At 41.7% G+C, this 25,613-nt stretch overlaps 1 protein-coding gene across 2 annotated transcripts; it reads right to left on the bottom strand.

Annotated features, from left to right (window-relative positions):
- Positions 1-5,068: 5,068 nt before the first annotated feature.
- LOC107275807 (uncharacterized) lies at positions 5,069-11,803 on the bottom strand. Of its 2 annotated transcripts, none has more exons than XM_015757445.3 (12): positions 11,643-11,803; positions 10,732-10,927; positions 10,573-10,647; positions 10,037-10,143; positions 9,426-9,483; positions 8,434-8,493; positions 8,282-8,356; positions 8,035-8,172; positions 6,856-6,910; positions 6,420-6,542; positions 5,820-6,031; positions 5,069-5,349 (listed from the first exon to the last, which is right to left on the bottom strand). In XM_015757445.3, exons 1-12 carry the CDS (start codon positions 11,759-11,761, stop codon positions 5,326-5,328), a joined length of 1,242 nt encoding a protein of 413 aa, XP_015612931.1. In that variant the 5' UTR covers positions 11,762-11,803; the 3' UTR covers positions 5,069-5,325. The 2 variants fall into 2 exon arrangements, with proteins under 2 accessions (XP_015612931.1, XP_015612932.1); XM_015757446.3 differs by lacking the exon at positions 11,643-11,803 and adding an exon at positions 11,224-11,353.
- Between the last annotated feature and the right edge of the window lie 13,810 nt (positions 11,804-25,613).

Genomic DNA, 25,613 nt, shown 5'->3' with positions numbered 1-25,613 from the left:
GGGCACACAACGGGGGTAGATCGGACGATTTTTTGGATCACGAGGGAGAGAGATGGAGGCCACCGGGAGGAGGGAGCGGGGAGCGGGGATCGGGAGGAGGAGGCGGAAGCGCAGCAAGAGAGGGAGTCGCGGGAGGGGGACGGACGAAAGGGGCACACGGAAACCTTGCATATTTTTTAATTAGGTATAGATTTGAAGCAACATGTATTCTTGTGCTGTTGAAAACATATCTTGTTCTTTATTGTTGTGCACTAGTATATTGCACCATATGAACAATGATCTATATCTACTAAAGTTTACTTTTTATATATTACGGTAAACCTGCATACTAATATTTACCAATACCAATGGAAATGGTTAGTAATAAACCCCTACCACTAAGTTTGATAATATAATTTGTATTCTTTTATGCAGGAGTTCGGTTAAAGTTTGCACTTAACGACCGTCAACAACACCGCAACACTTATCCTTTACTTGTCCCTGAGTAAAGCTCATTGAATTCAATAGAGCAAAGGCTTCATGTATAATGATGCAAACATAGAAAGTATTCCAAGCTATACTTGTACCTATGAACTTTTGAAGTGTCTTCCATATCATTTTCGGTGTTGAAGAATGGATTGACCTTGATTCAAATCGCCTTTACCTTCTGTTGGTACTCCCTCCATTCCATAATATAAGGCACAACCACTTTTCTTAGATGTTCCATAATATCAGGCATACATGCAAGCATGCAATTAACTATGACATCTTCTCCATTAAATTATTACTTTTTTAAATCCTCCACTCTCATGTTATCTAATCCTATTTTTACATGCATTAGTATTTATTAGGATGATCCAAACTACAAGATAATAATAATTATTTCTTGGTCTTTGGATTAAGGGTGGTTGTGCCTTATGTTTTGGAATAGAGGGAGTATTTCATAACGACATTACTAGAAATATAATTCCCGACAATGACGCAGAAATACTTCTGGTGTATTATGGTTACAGAGTTCATCCGCAAGCGCACGGATATACCATTATAGCATTTCACCCGAGAGTATTCCAAGGGTATCGTATTTGTTTAATCCCGTGGGAAGATTATAATAGAGATAACCATACTAATAATTTATATATTACTTGTAATAATCAAAGTCTAAACAAGGGTTAATGTAATCCAAAGGGTAGAGTGAGACGAAGCAGAAACATTAATACTCTCATACATAATTATCTAAGCTAAGTGGAAAAAAAATAGAAAGAACTTATTCCTATACTTCTAGTATATATACATATTATACATGCATCCTAGTTATATGATTACTTAGCTAAGACCCTCTTTCTAATGCCCTCCTGGTGCTTCGAAAAGCCACCCCTGATTGCCGAGTTTCTAACGACAGTCCGTCATGACCATCCAACTGGGGCTAAATACAGAGGAGTATCCTCCCCAGGAAAGTAAGTTAGGACTATATACACGCGCGGAGGAATACCTGTACTGAGCTATCACCAATAGCGGCCCACCTCGCTTCCGCATCATATAACCCCAAATAATGATATCCAGTAATCTAAACACCACGCTTAAATTACCAAATACTACTCTAATATCATCGTCATGACATAGAGCCATCGTATACACGATCATTATACCCACGCCATTGCATTACCCAGATAAGCTAGCATTGTAACCAAGATAATTTGGATATACAATAAAGTTGGTATTCATATACTCAGAAAGTAATATAATACTAGAGTAGTATAAAGAAGAATATTCTAATAAAAGTACAAGTCTTACAAAAGAGAGCGGAGCTACTAGAGCCCTACCCGAATCATTCCGAAGATTTCCCGGACTGAGATTCCTATTCTATTCATATTCCACTTGCTTGAGAACACTACTAAACTAATAAGAGAGCTTGATTCTTCTTGCTTGAGGTGTGTGTTGAAATGGACAGAGTGAGGTCTTTATATAGCCTTGTAATGATGGTTATGGCGGTTGGAAAGGTCGGTAATATCCTCCAACCGCCATAGGGGAGCCATCCACACCGTCCAGCGCCAACCCTGGATCCAGCGGCTGCACGGCAGGTTCAGTCGAACCCAGGGGTTCAGCCGAACCCTGGGCTGGGCCAAACCAGCCCAATCTCGGTTGGCGGCCTCCTCGTTTGCTCCTCTCCGCAGACTTGTGAATTTTGGGCTTGTTGGGTCTTGTCGATTTGGTGTTCTCGACCCATTTGTCTGCAAGTCTGATTCTTGACCGCGTCTGATTGATCGATCTTCTATTTTGCTGCCGATTCTCCTCCATTTATGTTTATCCTCTGCAAGAGGTTAGCATTCCTAGTGCTAGTGGAATATATATTATTTTTACATGAATATGCATTGCAAGCATAACTAGTTCTCTCTTATTTTGGTAATATTGACGGGCGAAATTGATCGATAACAACCATCAACACCTTCCTCTAATGAATTACCTCGGGATTTTTTCGCCCATAAAATATAACTTTACTTATATACTCCTCAGTTGATTCTCTCATATCACTCATTGTGTTTAATCCTAACTAAGGCATTAGTGTTGTCTTTTCTTATCATATCTTTCTAATAAGGCTTATGTGGAGCTTAGGGTAGCGAATAAGAATGACATACTTGCATTAAGCTTGTGCACATGTGTGTGAAAAAGAATATGTATGTGAAATAATGGGAAAATGGAATGATGACTCATTTTTGTATGATAGGAGGATGTAGAATCATAATCATGTGGAATCTTTATTTGGTGGATGTTGACTTTTGGTATAGAAGTATAGCATGTGATGGTGGATGGAATATTTTACTAAACCTCTAATGTAGAGGGAGAGCAATATATGGTAGATGTGCACAAGATCTTTGATCATGAAAACGTGAAGAGAACCTAACAAGGGTCTAAACCATTTGACCAAGCTCAAAATGATAAAAGCAACATATCTATAAGGTTTATCAATAAGATCGACATTTGGCTTTGTTAAAAGTAAAAGATCAATGAGAAGTAGTAGGTAAAGTTATATTGTATCTTTTTATAAAATTTCCAAGGATTCAATAGAAGAAAGCAAGGGTCATATTATCAATCTCTTATTTATGAATCACTTAGATGATATGTGTTCTTAATTATGATATATGTTCAAAAGCACAAGATAAAATGCAATTAATAGATAGTATGCAAGATATTAGCAGGCAAGTCATATACTCTAGCTGAAATATCCAAGCTCATTTTAAAAGTTAAGTTTAATTTTCAGGTACGTTCATGACAAGAGTCTTCAACCTCAAAATTTAGTGAGGAGAGGATAAACATGCAAACCATTGTATAGTGAATGTGGAGACGAGCAACCGTTGTGTCATGGATGCTACGTCTCGTCTCGTGAATGTGCAAGCATCATGTTGTAGCACAAACATGGGTGATGTTGGTATGCGGGTGTATATTGTGAATGCAATATCACCTCACACTTGTTCTTGTACCTAGGTTGCTTCAAAGACATGACAGTGAAAGCAAATGAACTTAACTGGTGGGTCTTTTATTAATGTTGAGTCTTTTATTCATCTTTATTGACAGGCGCAATTGCATGTAACGAGTAAAAAAAATTAGAGGAAATAAAATAACTAGATACCAGGGAAAGCTCATGGGCTATGTACATGAAAAAGATATTCCTCCCCTACAGCTTGTACAAGCGTTTAAGCTTGGCATAAAGACCACGGCGGAGGGAAACATGGTTAGAGATACAAGCGGATGACCCACGAGCTCATTTATAGATCAAATAAGTCGTGATCCGTGGGTGTTCGTATCTTGGCCTGGCTTGCCCCATCTAGATATGCACGTGGATGGGTCAACCCATAAACCTATTTACAAGTTAAATTAGTAGGTAATCCGCCGCCACTGCCTCTGCCAGCCCAAGTAGAAGGAGGAGAAAGGGAATACCAGCAACGGTCCCCTTGTGGTGGCGCAATGGCAGCGACGGCCACGCGGGGGCGCGTTGGCACGACGACAGTGCAGGGTAGGGGAAGAGGTGGGAGGCGGCCGGATAAGGATTGGGGGAGCGGCCAGATAAGAATTGGGAGAAGAATATATATCTGGCTATTTTTCGAAAAAACCCTTGTGTTTTCCATGTTTACAGCGCTACCCCTAGAAGCGGAGTTTTCTCTTCTTTGCGTTGTATTTGTCTGAAACATGAGGGTTTTTTCATAAGAAAAACCATCAGCAAGTCAGGACATGCGAATTATTCACAAAAAGGAGGACTTTTTTGCAAAATTTCCTGAGGAAGTTCACAGCCGAGGAGTTCTAATACGTGAGCGTCGACAGAGGGGAAATTTTTTTTGAAGAAACGGACATAATTGGAGCCCTACGTGCTTTGATTATGTTATCATTACACTAGATGCAGATAGTTAGTACTCCCTCCGTCCCATAATATAAGAGATTTTGAGTTTTTCTTGCATATTTGACCATTCGTCTTATTAAAAAAAATTAGAATTATTATTTATTTTCTTTGTGACTTACTTTATTATCCAAAGTACTTTAAGCATAATTTTTCTTTTTTTATATTTACACAATTTTTTTGAATAAGATGAGTAGTCAAACATTACAAGAAAAAAAATTAAAATCCCTTCTATTATAGGACAGAGGGAGTAGTAATATAAAGGACTAATTCTTCTGTACCAATATCCTGTTTTTTAGAAAGATACCAACATCTTACAACTCTGCCTCTACACCTTGCAAACATACAAGTAGACGACAGCCTCCATCCGACCAAACAAACAATTCAGGCACGGTTTTGCAGGGCAAATGAGACTGCAATTCTGCATCAACTCTTTCATGTCCATGGTCATGCTGTATCGGTGCACTATTCTAAACAGCATCTTGCAACATGCACCCCAGTCACTAGGATGAAAAATATTCAAGGCTCTCCAGTTCAAAGCAAATTTGGCTTGTAGCTATCACTATCGGTACAAGATGAGACAACCGACCGGAGAATAATAAAAAAAACTATGATGCAGTTGAAGGTAGACAGACAGCTTGCTGGGTTAACAGTACCTGCATTCGCGTCTTTGCATGTACGCGAGCGCAAAACAGAACAAAATAGCAACAGTGAAGAGTCTTCCTCATGACAACCAAAAAAATATATATTTACATTATTTCATCGCCTACTTTCAACATTGTACAAACACACATGAAAATTCTACAAGTTTTAGTCTGTTTAAAGTACACATGTACATCGCAGCACTGCTTCTCTGCTCACTGTTTTCTTACACTATATCGAGCCCAAGGGACACAAACTTTCCCACAATCATGCACATATATCATTCTTTCTGGTGCACAATGGGAATTCGCAGTCTCTCATAGGTCCAGCGGAGGGGTTTCCTGTTACATAGCGTGATCATATTGTAAGCTAGATATACTCAACTTGAACTATTCTGTCAAGTGGATTGCATTCAAAATTGAGAAGCAACTAGCCCACTTATTATTCAGCCAATATAACTTATGTTTATGTTTTGAAGGTCTACATTTATTCCACACATGGAACCATGAAAATGAAGGATGTCCATGAAAACATCCTCTAGATGTATGGACTAACGTAACCAAATTAATTTCATCAAAGCACATAGACGATAATTGCGACAAATAAAAATAACCAAGAAAATGAAACTAGTTATCAACAACTTTACACGTGGACTATATTGTTTGACAACAGCCAAATACTCGGTAATCTGTGACTAAAAAATAAGCAGGAAAATGAAAATAGTTATCAACAATTTTAGACATTTCAGTTCAAAAAAATAATTTTAGACATCAAAACAATCATATCATTTGCAAGTAGTGATGGTTTTCACCTTGTGTAGCAGGTCATGTGCAATGTAGTCCCAAGGAAGAGATACCGACATCAAGCAACATTTCAGAGGCAGAAGCTCATGATCAAATCGTTTGTTGGTAGATGCAGCCTCGTAGGCATGCTTTGCCAGCTTTGATGCAGCAGAAGCTGCCCTATGAACAAAGACTCGAAAGCTATCTCCTGGATCTTTCTTTGATCTCTCATGGCTCTGATCTAATAAAAGACAATCATTTCCATGTCAGAGTTTGACGGATCAACAACTTGCATCATCACAGCTACGGTAATCCAAGACATGAATGTGCATGTTGGGGGGTTGTACAGAAAGGATATTTGTAAGCACTTTAATATTGTATCATTTAACATAGCAAATGCTAAATGAAAACGCATTGCAACAAAAAGTGGCGACTGGTAGAACAATCAACAGTAATAAAGATATGAGAGTAGTTTACCATAGTCAGAATGTGCATCACGATTTTATCTGAGCCCCAAATCCTACTCATTACAGTAAATGCATGTAACAGCGAGATAACTTGAAGCTTGTGAAACATATTCCAGAGTCAACCCACGCAGTAAATCGCTACTTAGGCTAAACATAACTGACCTGCAATTCCAGAAACAGCTACTTCAACTTCCCCACGTCCTTCAGGGCCCCTCATATAAAGTTTATCAAGTTTAGTTTGGTCATGCCCGAGTGAGAGTAAGCTCCCAAATTGTGATCTGCCAGCTATAACAGAGTACATATCAGGAAATGTAAACCTAGAAGGAATGAAATGGTAGGTACCTACTAATTTATATTTTTTAAAGAGGAAATCCTCTAGTTGAGCAAAGTGTTGATGCAGTTAAAAGCAGTGTCATAAAAAACACATGATTCTATTGAGTTTAGCTTTGGAAGAAAAAAAAGACAGAAAGATAAATACTTAATAGGTTTCTCGAACATGACAATAGTTTCCAGGCAGATAAAGTTGAAAGGACATAAGTACTTTATAAGACCATCTGAACAATAGTTTCCTTGGAGATAAATAGATGGATGGACTCACCATTGTAGGCTTCTCGAACATTTTGGTAGCTAACGTAGCCTGAGAAGAGTGTTCTCTGCAATAATCACAGTAAGCGCAATGTAGGTGAGAAATGAACTATGATATACTTCATACAGTTGTGTTACAGAAGCGGATATCTGCTAAAGTGTAACTATGTTTTAAGCAAGAGTGATGCCAGTAGGAAGAAAACCAGGACGTATGTACTTTAAAAATTATTATATATCTATAGCAGCAGAAAAGATTGAGGTGCAAAATGAATATTACTTACTGTGACACTGATAGTATGGGGTCTGAACTCTCAAACTGTTGTGAGTGTGAACACAATAATTTCCCGGTTGTCAACAACAAAAGTTCAACTACAAGAGGCTCCCATCGGTTGCCCATTTTGCCTAATAAGCCAAAATGGCTTATTAGAAAATAAAAATTAATTTATAAGTAAAACTTTTATAGATTTGTTCGTAGCGACTTAAAAGCCAACACTAACAAAAATTATGTTAAAAGCATCTCAAAATCAACTTCAAAATCAAGTTCAAAAATTCAAATTTTGGCTTATTCTTTGGCTGTTTAGGCCAAACGATGGGGCTCAGATACTCCCTCCGTTTCACAATGTAAGTCATTCTAGCATTTCCCACATTCATATTGATGTTAATGAATCTAAACATATATATCTATCTAGATTCATTAACATCAATTTGAATGTGGAAAATGCTAGAATGACTTACATTTTGAAACGGAGGAAGTATATCTTACGGTTTTAAATACATGATCACAGTTTCACAGATAAGATGGATTTGACATTCAATTACTAATTAAAACAAGAAATTACTGCAGATTAACTATACATAAGTCTTTCAAAAACAGATTAAAACTTCTGATCTTTAATTGCAACAGTGATAAAGAATATACTCCCTACGTCCCAAAATATAGCCACCTTTAGAGTGTTGCACAGGTATTAAGGAAATACATGGAATTAAATGGAGGATAGTTGTGGTTGAGATGATGTAATGTAAGTGAACAAATTAAATAAGAGAGGATTTTGATTGGTTGAGATGAGGGAGTAGGTGGCGAAATAATTTGGGACAAAATCAGAATGCTCCTATAGTTTGAGACACACGGAGAATTTACTAAGTGCTGAATTCTGAGAGAGAGAGAGTTTTGGTAGATTTGAGGGCAGAGGACCTTTGGTGGTTTTTCTTGGTTGCTCCCAGTGTTTAGTAGATTTGAGCTGGCATTCTTCGATTCAGTGTCTTCAGGAAAAGCTGCCCCATCATGTGCATTGAGAATCACACAATAGCAATGTTCGGGGTCTGACAAAACCTGCTCAAATTTAGATGGTCACTTTCATTCTATAATGACAAAAGCGATGCAATATCATAGATACATCCATATGAACAATATGCTAGAATACTGAGAAATGGGAACTTACAACAGCATCAAAAGTATCATCGAAGTCATCAACTGAGAAACAAATATTGGGATATGCAGGTACAGTTTCCACAGCCTGTCCAAAGATACAGGAATTTTTACTGAAACATCATCTCTTTCAAAAGAGAGACTGAAAATGCCAGGAAAAAGTACCTTTCTTCGATCAAGATGAAAATTTACACGGCTTGGGGATGCATACACAGTTTTTGTGACCTGTTTTAATAAGACAATGAGTTTAAGACATAATTACTTAATACCGAAAACATGTTAAACTTTAGCTAGGGTAACTAGTATTGCAACAATGAAATATAGAAGTCGAAGTTAAATAAAATGGACAGTCAGGCTCATTTCGACCCAATAATAGGAAGAAAAGAAACCCTAGTTGTACACTTTAGAAATGATCTTAAACACACTGAGAAGTGCCTCAACAGAAGCATGTTCCAGTCTTGTTCACAATCTGGATTGTTTAGCCCCAAAACAGGCAAAAAACAAAATTTAAAGGAATTGTTAACATGGAGATTTGAACTGAAACCCCTTTGCCTTCTAACTGTAGGAAGGAATCAAGTGACCAGGCCTACTGTTGGGCTATAATACGCATAAGAAAAAATATTAGGTTATATTAGCTTGTAAACAAGTCAAATAACTGTCAGTTTTCCAAATCAATTTGTTGAAAAAATTAAAATGTTGCCATCATCGAACAGTGTTCCTACAGGAAAACCAGCGAAATGGCCATGTGACCAGGTCTGGTTTAAAAGTGTTCTGCAATTGCTGTCCAGATCGACAGAAAATAAAGCAATAACGACTAGTTTCAAACTACAACATTTTGGGATATAGACCTCTAAGATGTTAGGCTTGAAACTTATATTAATTTTGTAGTTCTATTAACAAGTCTAAGACATCATGATATAACTGGATAAAGTCAGTTACAAGAAAATCCAATTTTCCACAAGCATCCATGATATAATGAAACTTCCTACAGTCATTGAACAGCAGAAATTGTGGAATGTTCTGAAACTATTAATCATAGTGAATTCTAAGTAGTCATTACACAAAGCTCAACCTTACACAACACAAGTCTGTGCACCTATGTAATAAGATTCACTGGTAAATGATGGAGTGCCGTGAAATGCTTACTTGTACAGTACCTTATAAACTGGTGATAATGGTTTGCTTTTCTCTGCACGGCTGCAAAGATCCCTGACACTGTAGAGCAGATTGTAAGAAACTAACTTTGCCAGATATATCAACTAAGGAGGTAAAGATGATACAACAAGAGCTCTCAGGCTCAGGTTGCACAACAATAGTTATTGGTTGGAACCCAAACATCTGTGAGAACCACCACCCCCCCCCCCTTCTCCCTCCCTGTGATGCCAGGCCGAAGTCCAAAGTAATATTGAAAGATACAGTACATCAATCTAACTTGTTGCGAGTTAATGAACTAACCTAGACCAGTTCTCAGCTGCTACAAGAAACAGAAAATAGAAGCATACACCAAGTACAGACAACATGTGGCAACTGTGTTGCATTACAGTGAAGGAAGGATAAGAACTTAGACCAAAAGTACAGGTAACGTTTTACTCTGACAGATTGGGACCAGCAAGAGGATGTGCATCACCAAATGAACTTTTCATTGTTGACATAAATAACAGCATGCCAAAAACTTTTCATTGTTGACATAAATAACAGCATGCCAATCATTCAGTATAAATACTAGATAAAAACTTGCAATATCTTGACAGAACTGGCAGAAACGTACCTGCATATTGCAACTGTAACAGTGTATGATGTGTGAGCAATTAAATTCAAATAGAATGAACGCTCCCAATCAACTCCAGCTGAATTTATATTGCTGATCTTTTCAAGCTGCTCCACATAAAACAAAGGAGAACAAATAAAAAACCAAGAGTTAGTATGTATTATCAGAGACTTCTTTTCTGTAGAAAGTATGTTATGAACCAAACACTAGCTTATGGAAGTCAATTTACCATATTCAAGTCTATCAAATCGTGGCAACCATAAATACACTACAAAACTTACTAGTGCTAGTGCAAGGAATAATAAATGCTATTAGATAGGGGAAAAAAAACATGAGCGAAAAAATATGTAATAGTTGATGCAGTTCATCTTGATACAGTTTTAAAGTGAATAACTCAACAGGAAATTACAGAAAAAAATTCTAAAATGGAAGGAAAGAGTGTCATATGAAAAGTTTCCTTGAAGCTACTACCAAAAAGGGAAGCATGCATTTATTGATATGATCGAAATTGATGAAGATAGTCTTGGTTAATTTACCATAGGAGCCCATCTTCTCACAAAAAAAGGAGGTGGATCTTCCATGTTATCGTTGAACCCATGGCCATGCATTTTCTGCACCAGCATTGAGCCTCAGTTAGCATACAAGATAACACTGTAAGCTAAAATAAGGGGAACTGAGAAGGATTGGAAGTTTACCATATTATTATTAACAAAAAAGACGAGGTCATCCTCTTCCCTCCTCTTTGAAACCCTACCACGCACGAAGAAAAGATCAAGCATTTCATGCCAGAATCGATCATCCATTCCCACGTCTGATGCATCATCTTCAGCATCAACAACTGTCCACCCAATCAAATGGGAATGTTTTTTCACCATAGTCAGCAGCTCATTCCTGAAAAGACAAAAAGAAACAAAAGGTTGAGAAGTGCTTAAAAGGATATAAGGACATATGCTTTTACAGAAAATGGAGATAGGCTCAAAACAAAATCGACCAGAATTGTTGGGTGGTATGTGGTACAGTGGAGGATTGAAGTAGTGTTTTTTTTTGTTGAAAAAAAAAAGAAAAGAAAATTATTTTTGAGCGGAAATGACAAGGGTGATCCTCTTAGTGATGTTTTCCTTAATTAGAAAGGGGATGAAGAGCACTTATGAAGCACAGAAGACAGGAGCAGGGTTTAAGCATGCAACCTGAGCTTAGTGTTGTGATGGGTTCAGTTGTAGTGCAGAATGCGAGTGGGGTGTTAGATTAAGAGTTGCAGAGATTAGTGTATGTCCAGGGTGTCTCCCCCCATGAATATGATGCCAGGCACGGGTAAACCTAGATAGAAAATCCGACGTTACGATGGGTACTAGCAATTCTTGTTTACATAATGCAATTCTTTTGAATGAATTGGGCAGAAATCTGAGGAGGTAGAGCTAGAGAAGTTGAAGTTTGTGCGGAACTAGTAGGAAAGAAGAAACAGTGAGATTGAAAAGAGTTAGTGGTTACTTGGGGCAAAGCTAGCTGAGAGAGAGAGATATAATAAGAAAATAAAATTAAATTTCCTTGGCAGGCGGGGGCGGGGGCGAGGGTTGGGGTCCAAAATTAGGATGGGGATAGAGATTACCTTGAGGGGGCCGACGACGACGAGGAGGAGGAGGAGGAGGAGGGCTCCAAGCCGAACCTCGGTGATCTCTCGACTGCGACTGCGCGTGATGCGGAGGGCGAAGGAGGAGGAGACGCCATAGATTTCCTCTCCTCTCGTCTCCACAGGTAGATAGATAGATAGAAGAAGAAAGAAGAAACAAATTGATTCTGAATCGAAGAAGGAAGAAGGAAGCAATCAGATTCCCTTCTTCCTCCCGCAACGCAACGCAACATGACATGAGCAAGCAACTACTCCTCTCCTCCTAGAAGTAGAAGAGGTGCACATGGGCTAGGCCCACCCGCACAGCTTGCCTAACCTTTTGGCCCATTTCACGGAATAAGTTCACTTGCCGTCCCATATGTTTATTATGTCTTTGAGTTTAACTGACATCCCTAAGCCGCAGTACCATTCACATTGCTCCTGCCTAGCTATGTGTGACACATTGGAGATTAGGTGCCACGTCTGTAGCTGGCGCTCCCCACCAGAAGCCCGCGCGTCCAAACAAGGGCACTCCTTCTTCAGCTAGCTTTGTCAGAAAAAGCAAGGAAACGAGCCTCGGAAAGCGGGTGCGACCGATCCAAAGCTACAACTCCTCTCCTCCGACTTCTCCGCCACCGCCGAGGCTGCCGCCACAGCTTACGTGGGCTTGGAGACAACACCGCCTGGACCACCTCTCCGGTTAGATCCGCGCTCAACGAGATTGCCGCCGTTGCGTGGGCGCCGACAGTGAGGAAGATAAACGGGGGAGAAGGAGTCGACGGAGAGGGAGAGGTCACGCTGCGGAAGTCAATCCGGAGATGGTGAGGGAGGCGACGGAGAGGAAGAGGAGCCTCTCGAGATCCACAGCTCGACGGCGCCGTCGTCCGCGGCTCCACTCAGCGCAACCGTCGTCCGCGTCTTCCGACCCTGTCGAGGAGAAGTGGAGGCGTGGAGCCCCACCTAGCGCCGTCGCTACTTGGAACGTGTTAACGACCAAATTTAGTAATTTAAGTATCGGAGATGAAGATAAAATCGAAGCGGAATTCAAGAGATAGATCATTCCGGAAATAGAGCAAGAATCGGCCGAAGTCCGAATCGGCTACGATCAGGATCGGCAGAGTCCGAGTCGGATAAGGTAGCCGATTGAGCCGATTCCGACAATGTAACTCGGTACACGTTGTCGGGTTGAGTTAATGTGCTTCATATGGATTGCCACGCATGGATTGGGTCCCGAAAAGGTAATCGTATCTATTAATTAGGATATTTTATGTAAACTCCTTAGAGATAAGTTTGGGCAAAAGTCTGTCGCAAAGACTTATGGTATATTAGAGTTTGTTAGAGATAAGAGTCGTGTCTGACAAAGACATACTTTGTATCTCGGGTATAAATATGACCCGAACCCATGTAATCAAATAACAATCGTTCAATACAATCTCGGCGCATCACCACCCTTTTACTTTCGACGAGTTCTTGCTTTCGGGTTGAGCTGCATCAGTTTCAATCTTCAACTAGAGGTAAAGCTTGTTATGGCGCTTGCGTTCTCGGGATTAGTGCTTCCATCTTTATGACACTCTAATCCTGTTTATGTAAATCGTCGAGTTATCATATATCCTATATAATCTCTGGCAATATTGTTATTTAACTCTCAATCGGCTAATATCTATCACTAGAAGGCAGCCGATTAGGTTAAATACCAACGTTGACTTAGATTATATAGGGTATCCACCACCCTATGAAACATCCAACAGCTTGATTGTCTAGATATTGTATTTATTTTCATACTTATGGTTGTATCGGTTATGTTTGACCTCATAAGTCATGATTATAACCTCAATCTCTAGCCTGCTTCTTTGGTTGTCAATTAGAATAGTATCGGGGTTTCAACCGATCTTACCTGATTTAGCTTTATGTTTTATATACTTAATAGACTAGCAAAAATGCCCGTGCGATGCAACGGGTAAAAAAAATTCTAATAATAATACACGTTTTTCATGCATAATCATGTCAATGACAATGTTTCTATTTTAATGAGCGGCTTGTTTTTTTATAAACAGTGTTTTTTTTTCTTGTGCAATTTTCTCAAACCATTTTTCAGAAATGGCGTATTTCTTTCTAACAGTTTTTTCCTACCATGTTTTTTTTGCTTTTTTTACTGACGAAGAAAACCATATTTTTCTCCCTTTTTTCTTTTCTTTTCTCGTGTGTTTTTTTCTTGTTTTCTCGCACCTTTTTTTCTTGTTTTTTTCGAAGGTTCTTTTTTGTTTTTTTCCAATACAGGAGAATATATATATGACGAAACAAAGCCATGTACTAGATGGCAAAAAATTGATGGATCCTATCCGACTCAAGCATCCATCAATTTAGCTTTTTTCTGACAGTTTTTTCAGAGCAATTTGTTTTTTAATAGACGGTGTTTTTTTTCTTGCACGGTTTTTTAAAACCATTTTTTTAGAAATGGCGTGTTTTTTCGATAGTTTTTTCCTCGCATGTTTTTTTTAAATATTTTACCGACGATGGAAATAATTTTTCTCGCGCGTCTTTTTATTTTTTTATTGACGATGGAAAACCTTTTTAGCATGTTTTTTGCGCTTTTTTCTGACTTTTGCCTCACACGTTATTTTAACCGTTTTTATTTTCTCATGCATTTTCTCTTTTTAAATAGTTAGATTAGAAATAGAGAAGAGATATATACTGGTTAGAAATATTTTGTTTCGCCCTTTCCATTTTTTTTCTCTCTTCCATTTTTTATATTTTTTACGAACCATTTTTTCGCCACTTTCTTAGGAAATCGAACGAACTTTTTTTTAGATGTTTTTTTAGATTTTTTTTCACCTTTATAGGAACCATACTTTTTTTTCCCATTTTTAAAGTAATCGGATCTAGCTTTTTTTTCGTCACCACTTTTTTTTTGCCTTTTATATGAATCAGATTTTTTTCCATCGGATCTACAGTTTTTTTCGCCACCTAGAGGAAAAAACTTTTGTTGTTGTTGTTTTCTTTATTTTCTTTTTTTGTGCGGCTTTTCTTTTTCTTTTTATGCACCTTTCTGCCTTTGTTCTCTTTCTCTTTTATTATTTTTTTTAACAAAAACGACCTCAAGTACCTTGTTGCATGATTATAGGGACTCAAATGTAAATATAAAAATTACAGGGACTCAAATATAAAAGTACAAACCCAAAAATTAAAATCATATAAAAATGGAATGCTCTCGACCTGTAGATTCCATTTTTGCAAACAGATCTTCAATCCGGCACATCAATTTTTTTCACCAATCTAGAGTCGGACTTTTTTTTCGTTTCTAACCGCGAATCTGATATAGGAGTCGGACTTTTTTTTCGCTATTTCGGATATAGGAGTCGGACTTTTTAATTTTTTTCGCTATTTTTTTCCAGACGAAGGAATCATCTCTTATTTTTTAAGTAGTAGAGATATGCTAAATCTGCCCTTTATATTAAGATATTATTGTAATAAAGTATATTAAGCTTTTGTTTGATATGTTCTATCTGTTTTAACATCTTAATATAGAGTGGTATCGGAGTACTAGCTGATACATGCTAGATCTATCTGATCGGCTATGCTATAAGCGTTTATAAACTTCATGTTAATATATACTTGGATCTAAGTGATTTATACTGTCTCGGCATGGCGACCGATCTATCCCAATCACTTGGTTTAAATATACATCGACAGAAGGATTATATAGCGTTAATATCTACAGTTGATCGAGTAGATTTAATCTTGTCTTGCTTATTTATAACTGCCGATCGATTCACATATGACATCGGCTTGAAGATAAATGATGAGTCAATGGCGACTGGCCGATCGGCTATCATTTATAGATGTAACAGTGGTTTCTTTGTTTTTATTTCTTGTTGATTGCAGGATCAAATCAATTGGCACGCTCACGAACCTAAAGGCAAGATTTTTGGACCTGCACTGAAGTTAAGCAGATATTCCAGGCCAGTGTATGTTTTTCGCATCAACACGCTTTTGGCACGCCCGGTGGGACACGACAAACAGCAATGTCGGCAGAAAAGCCACCCCCGTCATTGACAGGCAAGCCCCCAGTTTCTCCTCAAACCAAGATTCCAAAACCTACTGGGTTCGAGGTTAACGAAGCAAACATTGTTCCGGTCACTGTAGACAAGCTATCACCAGAACAAAAGAAGGAATTCGAACTGATGATGCAGAGCACTCAGGAACAATTCATGAAGTCGTTCGCAGAAACCCGCGGGAAAGTTTACCAAAAATACAAGGTAAAGGTAGTTGCTGCCGATGAGGTCGGCTCAAGTTCATCCCAAGGCGGTAAAGGTGCTGGAGATGCTTCAGGCGACAAAGGTGACGGCCTTCAGAATGGTGCAATTAAAGATCTTGGTCCAGATGGCAATGAAGTACAGGAAGAACCTCCTAGGCGCATGAATTTCCAAGATCAAGTCGATTATGCCATGCAACACGCCTTGATCAACTAGTCCGGAGTGCTTGTCAACACATTGACAAATATGATCAAATATGTGATTGACGACACAATAGCTGAGCATCAGACAACGGGGCCAGTCTACCTGCCAGGCAGTTTATTCCTGAACTACAGGAGCTTGGTGACAAGTAATCAACAGAGTACTTCCGCTACGCCACAAGTCCAGCCGACGGCTGCAGCCTCGACTACGGCACCAGCTGCGCCATCATCGGCACAAAGGCAGACGGTTAATAATCCTCATCTCTTGTCCAGAGAGCAGTCGCAACATGCTGGTCAGAATATCAATCGGTTGTCCCAGGAGGAAATTGCTTCAATGTTTTTGCCACCTCAGCCGACCAGTGGACCAGTTCAGCAGATACCACCGAGGCAGCAGATAGTTCAGTCGATTCAATAGCTGCAGATAGTGCAGCACAACTGTACCCACAAGACACAACCCCACGACATGTTTCCATGCGCCGCCATGCCACCACGATATACCGGAAAGATCCGTGACAGGACTCTTCATATAACCCCCTCTAATCAAGCGTACCATACCTCAGGTTTCACCCTCACTCCTCAACAGGCAGCATGCAGTCCACTCTCGTGCCTAGGTGAATCCGGAAGTAGCAAAGGCCGTCGCAAGGGCCATCGCAACTCCATCACGCTCACCCTTACCTGGATATGCCAGCTAGAGGAAAGCTACACTACAAGCCCAGCTTTGCCTACGCTGGCTTGTGGTAAGTACGATAATTCTTCAAGGGTTTCCCGCGAACCGATACTTAATTGCCATGGGTGCGACTAGCTAAACCATACACCCACAGCCCACCATTAAGCCATATTTTAGTTGGATAATTACAACCAAAGAACCATGGCCAGATGTCTCGAGCTCGCAGCTCAACAAAATACTAGAGTAAATAATGTAATTATCCCATTAAGTGAGCTAGTGGTATTTAAGCATGGCTAAGAATATCATAATTCTAGCAAGATCAACATAAGTGACACAAGCTAGTCAAATTATTACCCAAGTTTGACAAAGGACGGATATCAAGTGATATGGCACAAGCCAGCAGATAGGTAAACCCTATTCCATTGTAATTAGCAAAACATGCAGTTTATTTGCAAACGGTAAAACATTTGTAAATTAGGTTCAACATGCTCAAGGGGAATGTGTGACTTGCCTCGCTTCTTCACTTTGATCTTCTGAACTCTTTTCCTCGAGATCTTTCAAAATGGTGAAAACTACACGCTGGCACGCAAAACGAGAAAAAAACTCTAATAAAAACCAAATAAACAATACATAAATAGTAAACAAACATGTAGAGCTCAATTTTAGATGAATTTCGCAGGTTGAATGGCCCAATTTGGAGTTCGTATGAATTAGTTATGAATTTTAGATGTTTTGGACCATTTAAATGAACTTCTAGAATTAAAATCGATTTATTGCGCAATTATTACTATTTATGACGTCACCGAGAGGAATAGGTGGTGCCGGCAAGCGGGACTCACCTGCCGGTGACTCAAGACGGTTGGTCCATGCGCACACCGGTCTGGGGGTGCACCACATGGCAGCCACGGCGGACAGGGAGGGCGATGTGGCGCTGACATGGCGCCACGAAGGCACTGATGTGGGGCCGAGACGGTATTATAGTACTCCCTCCGTCCCATAATATAAGGGATTTTGAGTTTTTGTTTGTACTGTTTGATCACTCGTCTTATTAAAAAAAATTTAGAATTATTATTTATTTTTTTGTGACTTACTTTATTATCTAAAGTACTTTAAGCACAACTTTTCGTTTTTTATATTTGCACAATTTTTTTTGAATAAGACGAGTAGTCAAACAATACAAGTAAAAACTCAAAATCCCTTATATTATGGGACGGATGGAGTATAGTATACATGGTCCACAAAGTTAAAAAAGTAACACGATTACTAGCTATTAACTAACTAGCAGCATAGTAGAAGTATATACTCCCTCCGTCCCACATATATTAATATAAGGTATTTTGGTTGGATGTGATTTATCCTAATAGCATGAATCTGGACTGTTCAGATTCATAGAATTATATGTATCCATATCCACTCAAAAATATCTTATACTATGATACAGACGGAGTATGTTCCAGTATAGCTAGTACCCCCTCCGTATTTTAATGTATGACGCAGTTGACTTTTTAACTAACGTTTGACCACTCGTCTTATTAAATTTTTTTTTGCAAATATAAAAATACTTATGTCATGCTTAAAGAACATTTGATGATAAATCAAGTCACAATAAAATAAATTATAATTACATAAATTTTTTGAATAAGACGAAAGGTCAAACGTTTGTTAAAAAGTCAACGGCGTCATACGTTAAAATACGGAGGGAGTATATATTAGTAGCGGGTATTTCCATGTAAAATTCCACCGTGTGCGTGCTGACGTGGTGTGTTGACGTGGGAAATTAAATGAAAATTGTGGAGATTATGATACCCCATATCTACATGGCAGTTATATTCCAGCTGGATACAGGGTACTGAATATAGATAGAATATCTTTATGAGGACTCGGGTTAGATTCTAAACTTGTGTGTCAAGGAAATACCCGGGATCCTAGTCGGTTACGATTGTATTTTATCTGTAATCCCATATTTCCGTTAGGATATGGACTGTATTTTGTAAAGCGGACCTCTTCCCCTATATAAGGAGGGGTCCATGTGCCTCTCGGGGCGGGATCTTTTTTCCAGTTTATACAATCAATAACACACTCGGTGGAATCATCCCCGGACAGGAGTAGGGTATTACTTCTTGAATAAGAAGGCCTGAACCTGTATAAAATTCCTTGTCTCCAAACCCATCCACTTTCCTAGATTGATAGCCACCCCCTTTTATTATTGCCGAAATCTTGTTTCGACAGTTGGCGCGCCAGGTAGGGGCAGCATCAAGTTCTTCGCAAATTAGTGCGATGGGTTCCCTCTCCGGCATTGACGACCTCGTCTTCCCTCCCGGGCAGGTGTTTCGGTTCGGCAGCCTCGACTTCATCACCAACGACTTTGGCAAGATCTCTCTCCTCGACTCGGATCCAAACTAGTCAGGAGAGAACCAGGTTTCAGCCCCGTTCGGTATTCCGAACTCGGCCAAGATCTGCTCCAAGCTTATCTCAATCGAGTCGGCTTCAAACCACTCGGACGAGATCCAATCTACTTCAACTTCACCAGATCAAGATGATGGGGCCTACCCGCCAATCCTGATGAAACTCCCCGACGATTTGGCTGCCGTCTTCACCACAAAGGCGTCTTCTCCCCGTAGGCCTAGGCAGAAGTCGGCCTCGACACCGATCCCGCCTAGCTCCAGGGAAGTCAGCGTCATACTCTAGCCACTCGGCACGATTTCGACGGATCAACTTGAAGGCTACCTCAGCTCCCCCGGCGTCGACTCACGACCAACAGAGATCGTGGAATACGACGAATTCGGCTACCGCTACGACAACCGCGACCTCGACGACTTCGACGAGAGCTTTGAAGACAATTACACCCCTCTCTACTTCGGCATCTTCATGGCCGACAACGAGACGGAAGAACAACGCCAAGCCCGAGAAGCAGAAGCACAACGTGTACAGCAGGAAGCCGAGCGACGCCGACTGGAGGAGGAGCGCCAAGCGCAAGAACAAGAACGGTTGTGGCGAGAGCAACAAGAACGCGAACGGGCTACGAAGGAGGCCGAAGACCGACGACGACGAGCCTTGGACGCAGGGCGACGAGCGCGAGATCTCATCAGACAACAAGACGTTGAGGGGACAGCGGTCTTCCGCACCCCCCAACAGAACGCTGTCGCTGCGATCACGCTTCTCGACAACCTCCTCAAGGAAGACGCACTCAATCAAGCCGATCACGTCGTCAACATCTTGAACCAAACCAAGACCATGATCGCCGCTTCAGTTCCGGTTAACTCCGGCAGCGTTCGCACGCCGACTGGTAGCCGGGTTCCCCATCTCCGATCTCATGATTATCATCAGCCAAGCCTCAGCATCATCGGCACAGGATCCAGTCGCAGGAGCGGGGGCCACGACGAACGATCTGTTCATTCGCCTCCTGAACGTCACAGGGAGCGCCGAGTCGAACGGCCTCGCTTTCCACCTCACCAGCATCCTGTCGATCTTCGCGACACGATCAACCAGCGCCGTGCAGCACGAGGTCACTGCCATTCACCAAATCGCTACGACGACGACGTGGATGGAGTAGCTGCCTTCACTAATGACCTGCGTCGAGTGGATTGGCCAGCCGGCTTTAAGCCGACTGGAATCGAGAAGTATGACGGCACCACTAATCCGGAGTCTTGGCTCACCGTCTACGGACTCGCAATCCGCGCAGCAGGAGGAGACAGCAAGGCCATGGCAAAGTATCTACCTGTGGCCCTAGCGGATTTCGCCCGATCCTGGCTCCACTGACTACCTCGTGGCACGATCGGATCATGGGCGGAACTTCGTGATCACTTCATCGCCAACTTCCAGGGCACCTTTGAATGCCCCGGCACACAGTTTGATCTCTACAACGTCGTTCAGAAGTCTGGAGAATCCCTTCGAGATTACATCCGACGCTTCTCCGAGCAATGCAACAAGATCTCCAACATCACCGACGACGTCATCATCGCCGCCTTTACTAAAGGCATTCGCCACGAGGACCTAGTCGGCAAGTTCGGACATAAACCTCCCAGGACGGTTAAGCAGATGTTTGAAAAAGCCAACGAGTATGCCAAAGCCGAAGATGCTATTACTGTGTCCAAACAGTCGGGCACCACTTGGAAGCCGAAGAAAGACACGCCGGCCGTAGGAGAGAGGGGAAGTAACAATCACAAGGATCGCAAGAGTAAGCCCGAAGAACTTGTGGCGACAACTACTCCATCTTCCCGACAACGTTCCCGCATCAACACCTTCGACAAGATAATGAACTCCCAATGTCCGCATCATCCCAACTCCAACCATGTGGCCAAAGATTGCTTCATCTACAAGAAATTTGCGGAACAATATGCCAAGAACACATGTAAGCCTTCAGACGGAGATCAAGGCACATCAAAGAAGAAAGATGACGAAGACGATGCCCCGACTGGTTTTCAGGACTCTCGCAAGGAGCTTAATCACATCTTCGGCGGACCCCTGGCTTATGAATCTAAGAGAAAGCAGAAGCTAACCGAACGGGAGATCAACGCAGTCCAGACCGACACGCCCCAATACCTTCGGTGGTCAGAGATAGAAATCAAGTTCGACCGCTCGGATCATCCCGACCGAGTGGTCCACCTGGGGCGGTACCCCCGGTACTAGACCCAGTGGTTCGCAATGTCAAGCTCCAAAGAACTCTCATCGATGGTGGCAGCGCACTCAACATCCTTTTCGCTAAGACCCTGGACGATATGCAGATTCCTCGCACGGAATTAAAGCCGAGTAATGCACCCTTCCACGGTGTTATCCCAGGTTTATCAGCTACACCACTCGGCCAGATCACTCTTCCGGTTACCTTCGGCACTCGGGAGAATTTTCGCACAGAAAATGTTTGTTTCGAAGTCGCTGATTTCGCGACAGCGTACCATGCTATAATCGGATGACCGGCTCTAGCCAAATTCATGGTCGTCCCACACTACACTACGAAGCGACATCAAGCAAGCCATCACATGTGACAAAGAAAGTTGTGAGATGTCCCAAATCCGCGAGATCACCCTCGCTCGCGAAGAGATCCGACTGGCTGCGACCACAGCAAACGAGGGAGAAGTGCCTGGAACCAAGCTGACGAAGACCGAAGAAAGCGATGCTAAGACGAAAAAGATTCCCTTAGATCCCTCTGATCCTAATAAGACTGCTGTAATAGGCGCTGAGTTAGATTGTAAATAGGAAAGCGCGCTCATCACCTTTCTTCAAAATAATAAAGATATCTTTGCATGGAAACCATCCGATATGCCTGGTATTCCTAGAGAGGTGATTGAGCACTCTTTACATGTTAAGGAAGATGCCAAACCCATCAAGCAACGACTCCGCCGTTTTGCACAAGACAGGAAGGATGCGATCAAGGAGGAATTAACCAAGCTGTTAGCAGCGGGCTTCATCAAGGAAGTCCTTCATCCCGACTGGCTGGCTGACCCAGTCCTGGTTCGGAAAAAGACGGGGCAATGGCGCATGTGTATCGATTACACCGACCTCAACAAGCCTTGCCCCAAAGACCCTTTTGGGTTACCTCGCATTGACCAGGTGGTTGACTCAACGGCCAGCTGCGAGTTACTCAGTTTCTTGGATTGCTACTCAGGATATCATCAGATCCGACTAAAAGAATCCGATTGCTTGAAGACCTCGTTTATTACGCCCTTTGGGGCCTACTGCTACATCACCATGCCCTTTAGATTGAAGAACGCAGGAGCAACCTATCAACGCATGATTCAAAGATGTTTCTCAACTCAGATCGGCCGCAATGTTGAAGCTTATGTTGATGATGTAGTCGTCAAGACCAAGTAGAAGGATGACCTGATCACGGACTTAGAAGAAACTTTTGCAAGCATTCGTCCTTTCAGGATGAAACTAAACCCTGAAAAGTGCATCTTCGGAGTACCGTCAAGGAAGTTGCTCGGATTTATGGTATCTCAAAGAGGTATACAGGCCAACCCGGAGAAAATCAACGCCATCCTCAACATGAAACCGCCAAGCTCCCAAAAAGACGTCCAAAAGCTGACTGGTTGCATGGCGGCGCTCAGCCGGTTTGTCTCACGACTCGGCGAGCGAGGGATGCCTTTTTTCAAGCTGCTGAAGAAGACTGACAATTTCCAGTGGGGACCTGAAGCACAAAAAGCCTTTGAAGACTTCAAGAAACTTCTCACTACTCCACCAGTTTTGGCCTCGCCACATCCACAAGAGCCGCTACTGTTATATGTGTCGGCGACCTCCCAGGTTGTGAGCACGGTTCTGGTTGTCGAGCGTGAAGAGGAAGGCCATATTCAAAAAGTCCAACGACCAATTTATTTCGTTAGCGAGGTTTTGGCCGATTCCAAGACAAGATATCCTCAGGTTCAAAAGTTATTATATGGTGTCTTAATTACCGTCAAGAAATTATCTCACTACTTTCAAGGTTACTCGGTCACGATGGTCACATCGTTTCCACTCGGGGATATACTTCATAACCGCGAAGCAAACGGACGGATTGAGAAGTGGGGCTTAGAATTGATGTCTTTGGACATATCTTTCAAGCCACGAACTTCCATCAAGTCACAAGCTTTAGCTGATTTCCTTGCCGAGTGGACCGAGTGCCATGAAGACATGCCAGAGGAAAAGATGGAATATTGGACTATGCATTTTGATGGGTCGAAGAGGCTTACAGGCACTGGAGCTGGGGTCGTCTTAATTTCCCCGACTGGAGAAAGATTGAGCTACGTATTGTAGATTCATTTTTCTACGTCCCATAATGTTGCGGAATATGAGGCGCTACTCCATGGATTAAGGATTGCCATCTCTCTAGGCATTCGCCGGTTAATCGTCCGTGGAGATTCTCAGTTGGTTGTTAATCAAGTCATGAAAGAGTGGTCCTGTCTAGATGATAATATGACCGCTTATCGACAAGAGGTACGCAAGTTGGAAGATAAATTTGATGGACTCGAGCTCACCCATGTCCTCCGACATAACAATGAGGCAGCCGACAGACTGGCCAATTTTGGTTCAAAATGGGAAGCAGCCCCTTCTGATGTGTTCGTTGAGCATCTTTATGAACCAACCGTGCCCAGAAAAGAAGCAATTGAAGCCATGGATACTCAAGGCGTAAGCATGATTGAAGCCGACTGGAGAGAACCTCTCATAAAATTTTTGACCAAACAAGAACTCCCTCAAGACAAAAATGAAGCCGAGCAGATTTCCAAGCGCAGCAGACTCTATGTCATTCACGAGACCGAGTTGTACAAGAAAAGTCCATCAAGAATCCTGCAACGCTGCGTATCTTTGGAAGAGGGAAGACAGTTGCTAAAAGATATTCATTCAGGCATCTGTGGCAATCACGCTGCTGCACGAACTATTGTTGGCAAGGCTTATCGGCAAGGTTTCTTCTGGCCCATAGCTGTTTCCGACGCCGACAAAATTGTACGAACATGCAAGGGTTGTCAATCTTTGCCTGACAAACTCACCTACCAGCTCAGGAGTTGCAAACCATCCCGCTGTCGTGGCCGTTCGCGGTTTGGGGGCTCGATATGGTCGGTCCATTCAAAAAGGCAGTCGGCGGTTATACTCATCTCTTTGTAGCTATGGATAAGTTTTCCAAGTGGATTGAATCCAAACCGGTCGTTACAATCACTGCAGACAAAGCTAGAGATTTCTTCATCAATATTGTACATCGGTTTGGGGTACCAAATTGTATCATTACTGATAACGGCACTCAATTTACCGGCGGAGTATTTAAAGACTTTTGTGAAGACTTTGGCATTAAAATTTGTTACGCCTCCGTGGCACACCCCATGAGTAACGGACAAGTCGAGCGCGCTAATGGCATGATACTTCAAGGGATCAAAGCACGAGTTTTTGACCGACTGAGTCCCTATGCTGGCAAGTGGGCAGAACAGCTGCCGTCCGTACTTTGGTCCTTGCGCACCACTCCCAGTCGGGCTACCGGCTAGTCGCCGTTCTTCTTGGTCTATGGCGCAGAAGCAATGCTGCCAAGTGAGGTAGAGTTTGAATCCCTTCGATTTCGCAATTTCCGGGAGGAGCGCTATGAGGAAGGCCGAGTAGATGACATCAACCGACTAGAAGAAGCCCGTGAAGTAGCTTTAATTCAGTCGACTCGGTACTTACAAGGGTTGTGCCGTTATCATAATCGGAATGTTCGATCGTGAGCTTTTTTAGTCGGTGACCTGGTTCTGAGGAAAATTCAAATCACACAAGATCGGCATAAATTATCTCCCTTGTGGGAAGGACAGTTCATAATTGCTGAAGTCACTCGGCCAGGTTCTTATCGACTCAAACGCGAAGATGGTACTCTCACCAACAATTCTTGGAATATTGAACACCTTCGTCGATTTTATGCTTAGGCATTTCGTTTGTATCTTTCTTCTTTGACTGCTAACTTCAAGCTTTTCCTTGAAGTTTTCAGTCGGGGGGCTACTACGATAATAATGGAGTGTGATTTTTATCAATTCAATTTGCTTACTTGATTTATCATTGCCCTGCTTCGTCTTTCGATTTAGTCAATGAGGACTGAAGGTTTTTAATAGCTTTTGCGGGTTTTAGGCTCAATAAGGCTTCACAAAGGCTTTTAAGAAATCAGACGCTAAGTATGGAACACCAAGCATAGCATAAATTCATCAGTATTGTACAAATTGTGCCTCCATCATCATTAATCATCAAAATCATGGTTATATCAATCAGTATCAGTTTTTTCATCATCAGAATTATCAGACCCAGTCGGCCGAAGGTCGACATCTTGGAATCTCTCAACCACGTCAGCAGCAATCTTGTCAGCGGCTTTTTGCGCATCATTGATGAGGTCAAGAGCAGCTTCTTTGCCCGTCCCGTCTGCAAAGCCATC

The sequence above is a fragment of the Oryza sativa genome, chromosome 10 (assembly GCF_034140825.1).
Source record: "Oryza sativa Japonica Group chromosome 10, ASM3414082v1".
In the NCBI taxonomy this organism is placed as follows: domain Eukaryota; kingdom Viridiplantae; phylum Streptophyta; class Magnoliopsida; order Poales; family Poaceae; genus Oryza; species Oryza sativa.
The sequence above is the reverse complement of the archived record's forward strand: the minus strand, read 5'-3'. Positions and strand labels throughout refer to the sequence as shown.

Bases quoted from the DNA above. Each gene is read 5' to 3' on its own strand.
- LOC107275807 (XM_015757445.3), bottom strand. From the start codon at position 11,761: ATGGCGTCTCCTCCTCCTTCGCCCTCCGCATCACGCGCAGTCGCAGTC. The intron at 8,494-9,425 runs GTACTGTACAAG...TTATTAAAACAG, and splicing joins CATTATCACCAGTTTATAAG to GTCACAAAAACTGTGTATGC. The intron at 6,032-6,419 runs GTCAGTTATGTT...GTCTTTTATTAG, and splicing joins AGCTGTTTCTGGAATTGCAG to ATCAGAGCCATGAGAGATCA.